General features: G+C 50.7%; 1 protein-coding gene across 1 annotated transcript; it reads right to left on the bottom strand.

Moving 5' to 3' along the window:
- Positions 1 to 2,902: 2,902 nt before the first annotated feature.
- On the bottom strand, positions 2,903 to 3,862 carry LOC148593448 (olfactory receptor 14C36-like). The gene has a single exon (XM_088530917.1). It carries the CDS (start codon positions 3,860 to 3,862, stop codon positions 2,903 to 2,905), a length of 960 nt encoding a protein of 319 aa, XP_088387043.1.
- Positions 3,863 to 15,398: the final 11,536 nt, after the last annotated feature.

Raw genomic sequence — 15,398 nt, 5'->3', positions numbered from 1 at the left:
ACCTGGAGTTCTCTCAGGCAGCAGTTGCCTGCTCCAGGGTAGTGAGCAGGCAAGTGTTACTGTACTCTTCATTTGGTAAACGGGTGTCCTGGTTTTCATGCAATGTTTGTTAGTCAAGTCACAAATTCCTCCTTCCTGGATGCTGTGATGTAAAGAAAGAAGGAAAACTCTCCAGAGCTCCATGCTTTCTGTCCTTTCTTCTGTCCAAATTTGATTTCTGGGCTCAGCATAGCAGTCAGCAGATGGTCTGGCGGTGTGGATCTTGTCACCTGGGGTCCTGCCTTAGAGCCCGTTCACTTAAAATGCAGTGGGCATTGGTGGCAAGTAAAACTGTCTTTCCGTTTGCCAGGCTCAAGGAGGACAAAGAGCAGGAGCAGTCCTTGTGGTTTCGTTCTGATTGCAGGTCAAGTTTGTTCAGAGTCTCGTGGCTCAACTGTGTATTAGTAATGTCCATGAGCTGCTGTAGGTTCAGACAAGCATTGGAAGCAGCATTCCTCTTCCCCTGTGACCCTCTTCATCCTGCCGGGGCTGATTTTCAGCCAGAAATCCCTCTGAGCACACACCTCCCCATCCTGTGAAAGGCAGGAGTGCAGGACTGTAGAGGAAGGGCCACATGCTGTGTGTGACAGCATGGCTTTCCATCCCGTGGGTGACTGTGACACCACCCGCTAATCTCCCCTCCTGACCACCCTCCAAGGAGAAAAAGAGCTTAGTTCCAGTGCTGAGCTGTGCTGGTGCTCTTCTTTCTCATTGTGCTCCTTTACATGCCCCAAGCCCCCTGCCCTTATGGCCCTGAGTAGCAAGTGTCTGTTACAAGCAGGATGCAAATATTGCCTGATGACTTTTAAAAGAAGAGAAAGATGCCTCTTCTCTTGCTGCTCTCCAAGAAAAGGCAGCCCAGCCTGAACCAGGCAATGCCTGTAACAAGACCAAGCAAGGCAGAGCAAGGTCCTTCCTTGCACTCAGCTTCTTCTATTCCCAGTTGTCACTTTGACCATGCAGGTGGCAAGTGAAGTTGTCTGAGGTGTGAAACATAGGAATAACACCAGAGGAGAAACTGCCACTTGTGCACTTTGAGATGTGATCGTGACACATGCAGTGGTGCAGTGTGACAAACAGAGAAGGGATAAAGGGAAGCAAGCTAACCATCAGGAGGCATGAAAGCAGTGCAATATGCAGTGTCATAAATGCAGCATTCCCATGTGAGCCCCTTTTTGCATCTATCAGGCGGTGCTCAGAGAGTGTCTGATGCGTGAAGGTCGCTTGCCAAGGGCCAGAGGTACAAGCAGTGTAACTGGAGGGACTTGATTTTTCCAGTTCATGGAGCTCTGTCAGACGTGGGCACTGAACAGTGCAAGAGAGTCCCCTCAGAGCCCATGGTTTTGTGGGTGTCCAGTTTGCTGAAGTGAGCCCTACTCAGATCCTCCTCCAGCAAGGGAAAGTCTTCCTTTCTCCATTTCTCCATGGTCTCCAGGGCCTAGGATTCCTGAGGGTCACTCTTAGCACTAAAGCCTGAGTCAAAGGTGGCCTTTTCTGTGTCCTCTCTCATGAGGGCTCTTGGCCCATTTAGCAGCAGGCCCGTATTTTCCCTAGTCAGCCTTTTGTTCCTGCTGTATTGTTCTATTGTATTTTAAATAATTATTTATTATTATTTTATCAGGAAGGTAAGAGTAAAAATTCAGAAAGAAGTAAATGAAGAGGACATGTTTCATGCCAAGTACATGGGAATGACAAGTGACTGCACACAGGACAGTTTTTGGCACTGACATTGTACCCATTGAGGAAGTTTCCTCAGTGACTCCTTGAGCTCCTTGTTCCTCATGCTGTAGACAAGGGGGTTCAGTGCTGGAGGAACCACTGAGTACTGAATGGCCAGTACAGAGAGATCCAGAGCTGTGAAGGATATGGAGGGGTGAGAGGGGGGAATAAAGTGGCTAAGGGTGATATTTCACTGCCCCTGTGCCCGGGGGTAGGAGTCAGACCCAACCAAATGGGTATCATGACCTCTAATCCCTCTGGGGGACTGCAGGTGACTGCACAGTCCAGGGCACCTGGACTGCAGAGCATTTCCAAGGGTGCTCGTTGTGTCCAGTTGTGCCTATACATCCTGCCCCTGGTATTTGATAGATGGTGACCCAGAGGGCTCTCCGTTCTCCCTTCTTCCTGACAGTTGAGTCCTCACTGCCTCTCCTGAGACTGCAGAGTCCTCTTTTGCCTGCGAATACCCAGTGCTTTACCTCTAAGAAACTCCATCTTTGAGGACCTCTCCCTTTATGAGGCTCTACTCACAGTCCATCCCAGGCATATGCTGTCCCAGAAGGATCTCTGTGCTCTCCTGACACCGCCAGCTTCCCCTCCATGAGAACAGCCGTCTGACACTGTGCCTTTATACGTAGGAGAGTTGTGCATGTGTAAATCCATGACCATTCAGCCTCTCCACTATCCTTGGACTCTGATAGGTGAATTCCCAAACCAGCCCTTGGTCTCTGAATGATCATTACATGATTCTGAGCTCTGTGTTGCTGAACCCATGGAGAATCCTGTGCAGCAGGCCCTTGAGGGGTGCAAGTCCTTGACACCAGCTTTGGAGGAAAAGTCCAGCTTTCATGCACTGTACTGATAGAAATTACTTTTTTACAGAGATAACTGTAATGAACAGTTTATAAAGAATTTTAACTGTAATAACCAGTAATCTGGTAACAGATTACTGTTAGGGAGCAAGTCCTTGTCCAGCATTCAACACAATTTAGGGTATCAGGTGAGACAAAGCAGACACCATAAAAAGGGGAATGAATACATGTAGTTTTGTAGCAAAACCATAACAATTATTATCACTAATAAAAGACATAATAAAAATAACATGTAGAAACAATGCTCAATCCAGTTATGGGATACAGAAGAGTCATTTGTGGAGAGATGTGGAAAAATTACCACTGCTTAAAAAGATCCATGAAATCACTTTCCTAATGGCATCCTTGAGCTCCTTGTTCCTCATGCTGTAGATGAGGGGGTTCACTGCTGGAGGCACCACTGAGTACAGAACAGCCAGCACCAGATCCAGAGATGGGGAGGAGATGGTGGGGGGCTTCAGGTAGGCAAATGCACATGTGCCGAGAAACAGGGAGACAACAGCCAGGTGTGGGAGGCACATGGAAAAGGCTTTGTGCCGGCCCTCCTCAGTGGGGATCCTCAGCACAGCTCTGAAGATCTGCACATAGGACACCACAATGAAAATGAAACACCCAAAGCCTAAACAGGCACTAACCACAATAATCCCAGTTTCTCTGAGGTAGAAATCTGAGCAGGAGAGCTTGAGGATCTGGGAGATTTCACAGAAGAACTGCTCCACCACATTGCCTTGGCAAAGGGGTAGGGAAAATGTGTTCCCAGTGTGCAGGGGGCCATAGAGAAAACCAGTAGCCCAGGCAGCTGCTGCTTTTTTTACACAATCCCTGATGCCCATGAGGGTCCCATAGTGCAGGGGTCTGCAGATGGCAACATAGCGATCATAGGCCATGACTGTGAGGAGAGAATACTCAGCTGATATGAAAATAGTAAAACTTAAGACCTGCCCAACACACCCCAAGTAGGAAATGGCTCTGGTGTCCATGAGGGAATTGTGCATGGATTTGGGGATAGTTGTGGAGATGGATCCAAGGTCGAGGAGGGAGAGGTTGAGGAGGAAGAAGTACATGGGGGTGTGGAGGCGGTGGTCGCAGGCTACGGCTGTGATGATGAGGCCATTGGCCAGGAGGGCAGCCAGGTAGATGGCCAGGAAGAGCGAGAAGTGCAAGAGCTGCAGCTCCCATGTGTCTGAGAATCCCAGGAGGAGGAACTCACTGAGGGAGCTGCTGTTGGACATTTGTTCCTTTGCAGTATAGGGGCAATCTCTGAGGAAGAAAAGACATGGACAATCAGGAGGACACTCTTAAAAGGAAAATAAACAAATTCATGAAGTTTTTTTATCTATCTATTTGTCTCATTCCCAGATCTCTGAGGCTCCTGCCTCTTCTAGCTAGAGGATGATGTTGCCCTAAAAAGAGAGCAGCCCCTGCTGAGAGCAGAGTCTGGTTTCAGAGTGCCCATCTCGGTCCTTCTCACCCTTTCTACATGCACCTGAGGGAGGTCTCCACACTCCCCTTCTAGCAAACAACACACAAGATCATTTTCTGCTGCCCATTTACAGCCTCCCACCGTCACTTCCATACTATCAGGATTTCCATAGGTTCCGCATGGGTCGCTGAGATACCACAGATATGCCATGAGACAGCAGAGGCTTTCTGGAGGGCAGTGACAGCCTGCAGGACACCACAGGGTAACAGCCAAATGATTATCAGGATTTAAGACGAACTTTCTTTAAAGACCAGTCAACTCATTTCCCTGTACTGCATTTCCCAGAGCTCCACAGGACAGAATGGGGCTGTGGAGACTTCACTCCCTTGGAAATCCCTCTTTTCCACTACTTGTAGCTTTGGTGCCTGAACTGCAGCTGAGTACTCCCAACCACAGGAAGCAGAGAGCAAGAACAGGAGCAGCATGGACAGGAGAAGGATTAAGGAGCAACACCATGACCCTGTTGCCAAGGGAGGCAAGGAGAGGGACAGAGAGGCATTCTGGAAAACCTTCGCTTTACCCGCAGGGTATGGCACCTTGCAGAGGGGGACACTGCAGCACTGCCCCTCTCAGCCCTTTGGTGGGGAGGCACCAAAGAGATGCCCCTCTCCTCTGCCACAGCTCTGGCTGCAGAGTTCAGCAGAGTCCCATGCCCTGCAGTTCCTTCTCCTTCCCTGCCCATCTCTGCTGCCTGCAGCTGTCCCTGCTGGCAGCTATTTCTCTGTCCCCGTGTCTTGTCCCTGTCACTGCTCAAAGATCCCATGTCACCCTCTGGGTGCTCAATTCTGCCCTACAGAAACCTCTGGGCAATGTCCAGGGCCAGCTCTGTGGTTGCAGTTTGGAATGAGCAGGTCACATAAAGTCCTAGGATGCTGCAAAGAAGATGCTGATGCTGCCTTTAGACTAAAGTGGGGATGAAGCAACTCACACCTATTAATTTCTCAGAGGGAAGGTTTACGACTCCCAGCTCATTGCCAAAACAGAAAACCTGTTTCTTCATTCTCCCTGTGAAAATGAGGCAAGTGAAAGTGCAGAGACCTGAAGGAAAGCTCCTTCTCCTTCAAGCAGCTCTTCTCTTGATTTTCCTCTTGAAAGGACCCCTCAGACATGTCCTGCGCATATGCTGGAGCTGTGAGCAGAACCTGACCCCTGCAGCACCTCTCAAAGGCAGAAAGAACCTGCCCTGCCAGGGATCTCTCTTCCCACCCAAAGCTTCTCCCCACAGCACCACGGGGAGCTCCCTGGAGAGGCTGTGTGCTGACCCTCACAGGTGGCAGAGTCACTGCCCTGGGCAAACAGCACCATGAGGTACAGGGACACTGCTCTGAATCACAGCCCCAGGCAGACCTTGGTGCACTCACTGCCTTCACAGCCCTACAGCCCTGTGTTCAAGTGGCATAGCCAAGAGAAGCATACCCTGATCCTCTGACCATGTGTCAGGGAATCCCTGCTCTGAAGCATCTCCTCCTCCTGCTATGTCCTGCTTACTCCAGGAAAGAGACCATTAAAAATCCTATGAGCCATGGTTTGGCTAGGATGCAGACACCCCCTCCAGGAACCTCAGCAGCATTGCCCTGCAGACAGAGACTCACTGTTTCAAGGGCTGTGAAGATTTCCCCCACAATGAGCTCTGCTCCCGTTCCACACTGCCGTTCCCCTCTCGCTGCCTTCTCTCCTCTGCTGTCCGCAGCAGCAGGCAGTGCCCGCAGCCCTGCTGCTCTTGGCACAGGAGCTGCTCCTGCACTCGGCTGTCTCTGGGCAGTGCTGCCAGGCTGCCACGAGCTGCCTCCGTCCCAGGAGCCTGGCCCCGCTCAGGAGCAGAGGAACAGCTGAACTCACCAATTTCTCTGTCCCTTGTGCCCCCTCCTCCTGGGAAAAGTGCACTTCAATAAACTAAAAAAATCACCTGTTGTCCTTTGCTAACAAGTGGAGAGAGAGAGATTCTAATATTGCAAGTTATTTCATCAGAGAATGAAGATCTATCAAAATTGGAAATGTCTCACTCTGCAAGGCTCATTTCACATCCCTTAACTAGACAGTAGACTGAGGAGTGAACAAGTAGGGAAGTCATTGACACAGGGTTTAGGTGCTGATTCAGAAATATCAATCTATCTGGGCTGTACCTGCTTAGATGTGAGTCGGAAGTCATATTCAGATCCCTCCTGTAAACTCCACAAATACAGAAATGGTGGGATTGCCCTTGCCAAAATTGAAGTGAGCAGAGCACAGAGATCTGCCCACGAGGTCCTTGTCAAAGCTCCACCACAATCACTGGAGATGCAGGATGAGAGTCAGCAGTTCCCACAGAAACACCTGGTGACAGCAGAAGAGGCTGAGGAGGTGCAAGGCGTGTGTCAGTGCCTGCTTGCTCTGATGGAGCTACTAGGAGACCTGCATCATCCTAGAGCACGAGTTGGGGAATTGGCCGTCTTGGCCATCTGAAATGACCCCAGATGCCAACTACGACAACAGCGACACTCCCCATGAAGCTGAGGTATGGGAAGATTGCAGGATTAACCAACAGCTCTTGTAATTCAATGCAGAGTCCTGATTTGATGTCACAGAAAAGTGCTGGCAGGGCCTTGTCTGATGCCTGGGGTGTCCAGCACAACCACACGTCTCTAGCAGATACAGTAGGGCACCTGCAAGAAAACCATGTCCCTTGGAGTGATTGCTGGGCAAGTGCCCCAGGGCATCCTGTATTTCTGTCCTGTACCCAAACACAGACATTCCAGCACTGGCTGTAGGGAAAGCCCATCCCGTCTACATCCAGGGTGCTGCATAAATGGGAGGCACCTCGGCCCCCCCAAGTCTCTGCTCCAGGCCCTGCCCTCTCAAACCCTTCTAGCTCTCCTCCCCTGAACTCCTCTTCATCCCATCACATGACATGAACAGGCAATGGGCTAATAAGGACCTCCGGGTGGCTGCATCAAAGGCTGTCAAGGCCCATGGACATCTTTGGTGGCACCTTGTTCTTCCTGAACCAGTGTCAGGCACAGGAGAGAGTGCCCATTGGGCTGCTTTGTGTGAGAGGAAATGCCCATGGCCAGGAATAGGTGTTCCCTCACTGGAGAAGCTCCAGACTGGCTACCTTGGCCCAGGTCTCCTTCCCTACCATTCTCGTGCTCTCCATGAAGGTCCCATCCCTGCTGCCCACCTCTCCCTCCAGCCCCACCGCTCACCTCCCTCGTGCGCTCCTGCACTCCAGGGATCTCGTCCATGGATGAGGAACAGCCGTTCACCTGCTGCTCCTTCTCCACCTCCATCTCCAGGACTCGCTCTGGGGACACCCCTGCACGGCCAGAGTGTTTCCAGCCTGTCCTCTACACAGACAGACGCGTCCGCACAGTCCGTGTCACAGCCCTGTCCTCTGATCAGCTGCTCACACTGAGGGGACCTTACAGGCCCTTGGCTGGGGCTGGTTCTGCTGCTGGCCAATCCCGCACAGGGCCAGCAGTGACCTCACAATGTGCCCTGGAACCTTCAACTGGCTCTGGCCTATCAGCAGCAGGGACAGAGGTGACGTCACAAGAAACCTCAGCAACCCAGAGCCTCTTGATGACGTCAAGTCTACAGAGAAGGATGTGACCTCGCAGTCACCCTCAGAGCCACATCCCTGCTTTTGGGCTATCAAGGACTGGCCCAGCAGTGACCTCACTACCAATATCCAGGCCATGTCCCTGCTGCTGGCCTATCAGGGACTGGCACAGCAGTGACCTCACTAACAAACATCCAGGCCATTTTCCTGCTGCTGGCCTACCAGGTCCTGAGGCAGAAAGGCCAACACAACCAACATCCAAACCATGGGCCTTTTCTGCCTTGTCACGACCGGACACTGAGGTAACATCACAACAGCCTGTGGGAGCTAACAGCCCCCTCTGGACTATCCAGAGCAATAAGTGTCATCAGAGTCAGAATCTGGGGCTATCAGCTACTCAGGCAGAAAGGACCTCAGAGTACGAACAGCAGCCATGGCCCTGCTGCTGACATGTCATGTTCGCACACAGAAGGGACCCTGTCATTGGTCCCAGGGACATGGGCAAGGTTGTTCTCCAGGGTGTGCTTGCTCCTGCAGTGCTTCCCCAGGAGAGGGTCTAGGAAAGAGCAGTGCCCTGGCCCCAGACACAAGTCACCACCTGTGGAGGTCAGCCTAAGGTCAGTAGCAAAGAATGTCCCCTCAGCAGATGGGGGCTGAGCAGGAGAGGCGGGAGCTGCAGCCACCTGGCCAGCACATGATCAAGGAACTCACTGGACAGCCTCACGTGTGGTCAGTGCGTGATCATCTGGTTGATGGGTCGGTTGGGTTTGGGGCTTAACGTGCTGCCAGGTAGGGCGGGGGCTGTCTCTGGGGTCAGAAGCTCTATAAATTGTGCTTAAATAAAGGTCTCTGGTTTCACAACACCGAAGACCATGATTGCTTCAGACACTGCAAATGGCACCCGAAGCTGGGGTAAGAACACAGGGGAAGCTCACAAAGCCTGAACCTGGCAGCACAGCCCAGCCGAACCAGGAACGGAGCAGGAAGAACTCCGGTGTGCACCCATCACCTAATTAGAGGACAGCATCCTGGGAATCACGGGAGGCGGAATGTCTCAAGGCCAGAAATGCAGCCTGGACGCGCTGCAGCGCATGGTGCACGAAGAGAACCGGCAGGTTTCCAGGAAGGATTTAGTCACTCTACTAGAGTGGATTCGGGAGAAGGTACCTACTTTCCCGAAGGAAGGCACACTCCAGCGAGAGGTGTAGGAAGAACTCGGAAAGGGCCTTAAGGAGACGATGGCAGATGGTGATACAGCCATAGTAAAACATGTGAGCACCTGGTGGCAGATCATGGTCGCCTTAAAAACGGCCTGGGATCTTCAGGGGGACAAAAGCAATCAGCCACGTGCAGCAGCACCATCAGCACCACCGTACGCTGGGGCAGCTGATCCTCCGTGCGACCATCCGTTCGACCCAGGCCCCAGGGACCCGGAGAAGGAACCTGATTTACACCCTTAGACCCACATAACGAGGTTACAAAAGGGGACCGAGGGTTGATTCGCTGGGAAATGTTTAGCAGAGAGGCAATTCAGCGGGGGAACTTAGAAATATTAACAGCTATGCCAGTCGTGTATGCGTTGGTGTTGCATTTGACTGAGAAAAACCAAATCCTGCCTTAAAAGGGAGAAGCAGGGAAGTGTTTTCAATGTGGAGAGAATGGCCATCTCAAGAAAAACTGCCCCAAAGGCCGGGAGGCGGAAGCAAGCCAGCTCCAGCTCGCTTATTCACCTGCTGTATGGGTCATTGACAGATCCACTTCGAGTGCTGGAATGGATCATTTTACCTCATGGACAGTCAAAAAGAAATTATCACCGCAACAGAAGAATATGCACAGTTAATTCAGAAAGCAACAATGCGCTTAAGAGTATTAAACAGCAGCGATCCAAGGTTCATTTATCTTCCTGCAACCAAGGAAAATTTGCAATGATTATTATCAGAACATTTAATCATGCAGATGGCTTTAGCAGACTTTGCAGGACAGATGAACATTCACTATCCCCTGCATAGGTTATGGTCAGAACTTCCTAACATTCCCTTATTAGCAAGGTGTCTTTGGCAGCAAACTCCCCTTTCAGGTATTACTGTCTTCACAGATGGATCAGGACAAACTAAAAAGGCTGCCATTGCCTGGAAAACGTCAGCGGACGCAGAGCGGCAAACTGAGGTTCAAGTACCAGGCTCCACACAGCTGGTGGAGCTGATAGCTGCAACCATGGCTTTTTAAAAATTCACAACTCTAAATCTTTATGTTGGAACAGATTCCTTAAATGTCGAAGGCCTGGTGAAGCGCTTGGAGGGAGCTACACTTTGAGAGGTTGCCAATCCTTTGCTGATGGCCCAATTGTGAAATTTATGGACTTTGTTAAATCGCTGAGCCAATCACTGCTTTATTACTCACGCATGGTCACATACTGGGGAGAAAAGTCGGGATGTGTGTAAGCACTGGTTAAGATGTTTTGCGGTCATGGATGTTCCAAAAATGATAAAAACAGACAACGGGCCTGTGTATGGTGCTATGCAAACCCAGGACTTCCTTAAACAATGGGGCGTTCAACATATCTTCGATATTCCTTATTCTCCTACTGGGCAGGCAGTTATTGAACACTCACACCAGACCCTAAAAAATATGTTAATTAAACAGAGACGGGGAGCTCAGAGAGATGGCCCCCAAGAAAGACTGGATAAAGCTTTATATGTATTTATTTTTTTAAATTAACATAGCAGATGAGCAGGTGAGTTACTCAACACTTTCACCAACGGTCAGAAAATTTACAGCCGAGATCCCAAGTTACCATAAAAGATCTAGTTACAGGAAAGTGGGAAGGTCCAAAAGACTTAGTAACTTGGGGAAGGGGTTATGCTTTTGTTTTGTCAGATGGGAAACCAAGATGAGTCCCTTTGCAATGTGTATGACCCTGGCTTTCCTCAGCAGCTGTGCAACCTTTGTCCCAGACTGGGTCAAACAGCCAAGAAATGTGTGGGTAACGTTAGCCATGTCAACACCAGACAATCCCTTTCAAACATGTTTAATAGGAGTATTTTCTTGGTTAAGACAGTTTGGGCTTTGGAAAATGCAAATTGTAAAGTTTTTGATTATTAGGTTATTTGTATTTTGCTTGTTGTTAATTGTCTACCTTGTCTGTTATCATGTGTACAATGGTTAATTGTATGATCAATCAATCAGGTGATGACCGCTCAAATAAAAACTAAATAAGGAAGGGGGAGATGTGGAGGTCAGCCTAAGGTCAGTAGCAAAGAATGTCTTTGGTTTCACAACACCGAAGTCTGTGAATCCTTCATACGCTGCAAATTCTCCATTGTCCATCTTTTCCCTGCTACCTCCCATGCAATTAATGTGGCCTTCCAAGAAAATCCTGCTCTCTGCGCACCGCAAGGTATTTGTGCACAGCATGACAGTCTCTCCTGGCCTTCTCTGGTCTAGGCTGAACAAACATCCCTCTTCCAGCCTCTCCTTACCTGCCCCATGCTCCAGCCCCTGACCAAGTTGTTGTCCCTGTGCTGAACTCCCTCCCGTTTGTTTGTTTCCTGGCAGACCTGGAGAGCCCAAATGGGATCCGGTATAGAGGCATGGTGTCCACTGTGCCAAAAAGAGCGGTAGAACACGCATGTGGCCCCACTGGCCGTGCTCTCCCAAATAAATACCCATGAGAATGGCCAAACTATGGCACAGGGACACAAAAGGCCTCCCCTTGCTGACCACTAAGGCACTGAGATGAGATGTGGGTGCCCTTGGCCACCACCAGGACATACCCCTGGGAGTCCCTATGGCAACGGCCAGGGCTTTGTGATGGGGGTGGCATCATGTCCCCAAGGCCATTGTGATGGGGCGATGCCCATGGCAACCAAGGCTGTGTTGGGCCACAGCACCACCCTCGGGGTCGCACTCTGAGGAGAGCAGCTCCAGCAGAAGGAGCAGCTCATGTTGGTCCCCAGAGCAGCAAGTCCCCAGGTGCAGCGAGTGCCCTGGAGATGGAGAAGGAGAGGCAGGCGAACGCCTGCTCCCAGCCCAGCAATGGGCGTCCTGCCAGGAGCAAGCGCACAAGGAAGGTGAGTGCTGGGGCTAGAGGGGGAGGCCGGCAGCAGGGATGGGAGCTGCATGGAGAGCACAAGGATGGGGGGCCAAGCCAGCCAGGTGTGACCTTCTCCGTCCAGGGGCTGCTTCTTGCTGGCTGTGGGGATTTTCTCGAACACAAAGCATGACTGGGATGCTCCAAAACCCATATGGATCCTTGGGAGCCCTGTGCGAAGGATCAGAGATCCTCTTTGAATCACGTGTAGCTGGGCTGTGCTCTACCATTAGCTTCCCTTTGACATAGGGCTGGGGCTTCCCATGCCTCAGGGACTGCTTGTAGCAACACGACCCTCTCCATCAGGTGCCTCCTTCTTCCTGCATGTGGGCAAGCAGGAGCCGCACGCAGCGAGGCGACGCAGGCAGACCCTGACTTCGTCCCCACAAAAGGACAGGCGGCCTTTGCTGTCTGACCCCCAGGGCTTTGAAGATGCTGATCAGGCCATCGCAAAGGTACAGAGCTGAGCAGTGAGGCCGGCAAAGGCCCTGCCTGACCGCTGCCCTTCTCAAGATGACTCCTGTGAGGCTCAGGGAGACCCTGCCCAGCAGAGCTGGGCTAAGAGCAGAGGTGCCACATCTGCCTGCCAAACCACCGCGCACTGCCAGGGCAGCCAGCCAGGCACATGGAGGCCTGGAGGCTCCTGCATGTAAAACACCAGGGTCTACAGGGAAAAAGAAGCTGCCTGCTCCAGAAAAGCCTTGTAGAGTTTCTGCCAGGTGCAGGACCAATGCCATCGATACGGAAGATGTGGCCAGGAGACTGGTGGACATAGTGATGGAGGGACTAGAGACAGTGGCAATAACTTGCAGGGAAGCTGCTGCCAGGGAACCCTCAGGGGCTGCTGGGGGTGCTGTGATGTCTCTGGAGTGCAGGAAGAGACTGGAAGAGTCATAGAATAGAATCATAGAATCATAGAATGCTTAGGGTTGGAAGGGACCTCTAGAGATCATCTAGTCCAACCCCCCTGCATACACAGGGACACCTAAAGCACGTGGCACAGGACTGCATCCAAGCGGGTTTTGAAGATCTCCAGAGAAGGAGACTCCACAACCTCTCTGGGCAGCCTGTTCCAGTGCTCTGTCACCCTCACTGTTAAGAAATTTTTCCTTAAGTTCCTATGGAATTTTTGATGTTTCAGTTTCCGGCCATTTCCTCTAGTCCTATCAGTGGCCACCACTGAAAAGAGACCATCCCCATCCTCTGCACTCCCTCCCTTGAGGTATTTATATACACTGATTAGATCCCCTCTCAGCCTTCTCCAGTCCATGTCTCTTGATTTGCCTGCCCTTCAAAAAGCCAAGCGAGATGCTGGTGTTCCCCACCAGGCAGTTCCAGAGCATGGCCACTGCTTGCCTGAGGCCGGACCTGGGCCTTGTGTGCTGGGAAAAACAAGGATGGCGCCAGAAGTGTGGTGCATAGCCCAGTGTGCCCTTGATGCAGAGGCAGGTGTAGGCTGAGGACCCTCTGTTTAGGTGTGCAGGTAGTGGCGTGCTGCAGTGCTCTGCTCCAGAGCCCAGCCTGCCACCCCAGGGTCCTGCTGGGAGAGCAGAGGGAGGACTGTTGGTTTCCCTGTTCGCTCCTTGGAGCATCCTGGTGCGACCCAGGGGTTCTCACAGTTTCATGGTTTCTGTCAGCTGATGTTCAGGCTTGCGGTTTCTGATCATCTTAATGATTACCTGAGTCTTTGGGATCTGAGTCACTCTGGTGGAATAAGTTATCTTCTCACTCCTTTAAAGGCTTTCTGTTGAAGCTGGACCCTCATTACATCTTCCCATCGCAGACCCTAATCCATTGTGATCCCTCATACAAACTGGTAGTTAAACAAAGCAGTCAGAGCCATTTCTGAACTTCGTGGATATGCAGACACTTGCAGACAGGGAGATGCCCCCTCACAAGAATCAGGCCTCTCAGGGTGATGGATGGCTCTGAGCCCTGGCACCCTTCATCTCCCACACTTTTGATCCTGGGTGTCTCAGGACAGGCCCACACAGTGCATCACTGCTGTCCAGGCTCCTGTATGGAGCCTGTAAGGCACTGCCGTGCCTCAGGAGCTGAATTTTGACTTGTTCACAAGTCGGTGAGATGACCATCTCCCCACTCCCCCACTGCTGAAGCTTCCAACAACCAATATCCTCTTTCCATAGTGTTTGCACAGTCCTGGAGCAAATATTAAAGAAGGGAGACTGCATCCCTCTTGGAAGCTTTCAGATATGTGGCATTCCAGACATTGAAAAGCAAATCACGCCCTTCTTCCTTTCTTTCGGTTGCCTATTCAACCTGTAGCATCCTGTCTTTGGCACAGGAAGGTCCATTCTGGACCCAGGGGTCTCTTCTCTAGAGTCTTGCATCAGGGCCTTTTCCCTACTTTTGTAGAGAAACGCAGGCAGGTCTGGGATCTCCAAAAGCAGCATGGTCCACATCATGACCCAGGACCCCCAGGAGCTGTATGGCTCTCCCATTCCCACATGTTCTGTTTAAACTGACAATTTCTAACACCATCTTTACAGACCACGAGTTGGCCAATGTAGGACCGCAGTATTGTGGCTCCCCATGTTACTCTTTGTTCACTCCAGGACCCAGCTGCTGGTTTGCACTTCAGGGGTTTAAAGCTTGCTCTGTCTTTCAGGAAGGCTGTTCCTTGTAGAAAGGGAACCTCATTGTCGACATGTTGGACTTAGCCTACACTCAAAGAGCACAATTATTATTTATGAAATTATTCCATGCTTTCTTTCTGTTTCTTCAGAATTAAGAAAAACCCTGTGTTTGTTTGCAGCTAGTTCTCTAAGGAAAGCTGGTGGGTGTTGCAGCAGATGAGCTCTAACTTTCAGTTGCTGATTTCAGCAGAACAGAGAAGCTTCTAACAAGAGTGATAGAAGTCCCAGGTGACTGATGAAAGAAACAGTAGGGTTGGGGAGAGGGAAGGAAGAGTGTCCATACAGTGCTTGAGGTCTGGGACACTGGTTCTCCTAGATGTCCAGACTTCATTGGGAATCATTCTGGATTGATTCCAATTCCAGAATATTGCTGTTGATTACTCTGAAAGCTGGATGTTAATAATAACAATAAAAAACCTGTAAAATCAGAAATACTTGTATGTTATTGATGTCTTCACCTTTCAGCTACAGTCCCCAAACCTCTCCAATTAATCATGAAAGCTTAGACAAAAATTGCAGGGAGAGACATGGTTTGTGAGAGCTTTTTGCATTTTAATGAGCCCCATGGTATATTTCATGCCGAATCCATGAACCTCAGTTACTGAGAGGGGAATTCAAAGTCAAGATAACATTTTGTTGAATTTTAATGGGTCCCACTGATAGTTGTTAGCAGTAAAGTGTCTCCAGGGGCTGATTAGAGCAGAAAATTGTCATCACTGATAACAGGTAGGCAGAGGAAACGTGCAGGTGGCTCTGATGCCACATTAACCCTTGAGGTGTTTTATCAGGCAAAATGTCCAAGCTCAGCCACTGAGCTTCTGGGAAAGGAGATCCTTTCTCCCACATGTTTTCCAGGTCCTCTTGGGGATGGTGTGTGGGTGGGAGTGTTCAATGCTCAGTTCAGGACAATGATACGACACCTTTCAGGGTACCAGCAAGAGGAACACTGAGGCTCTAGTGTCTCCTGGAAGGCCTCGGTGGCAGAGACAACAGCTATAGC

The sequence above is a fragment of the Tinamus guttatus genome, unplaced genomic scaffold (genome assembly GCF_059628265.1).
Source record: "Tinamus guttatus ecotype Peru unplaced genomic scaffold, ASM5962826v1 Tinamus_guttatus_pri_ptg000390l, whole genome shotgun sequence".
Taxonomy (NCBI): domain Eukaryota; kingdom Metazoa; phylum Chordata; class Aves; order Tinamiformes; family Tinamidae; genus Tinamus; species Tinamus guttatus.
The sequence above is the reverse complement of the archived record's forward strand: the minus strand, read 5'-3'. Positions and strand labels throughout refer to the sequence as shown.

Excerpts from the sequence above, each read along its gene's own strand:
- LOC148593448 (XM_088530917.1), bottom strand. The coding sequence starts at position 3,862 with ATGTCCAACAGCAGCTCCCTCAGTGAGTTCCTCCTCCTGGGATTCTCA.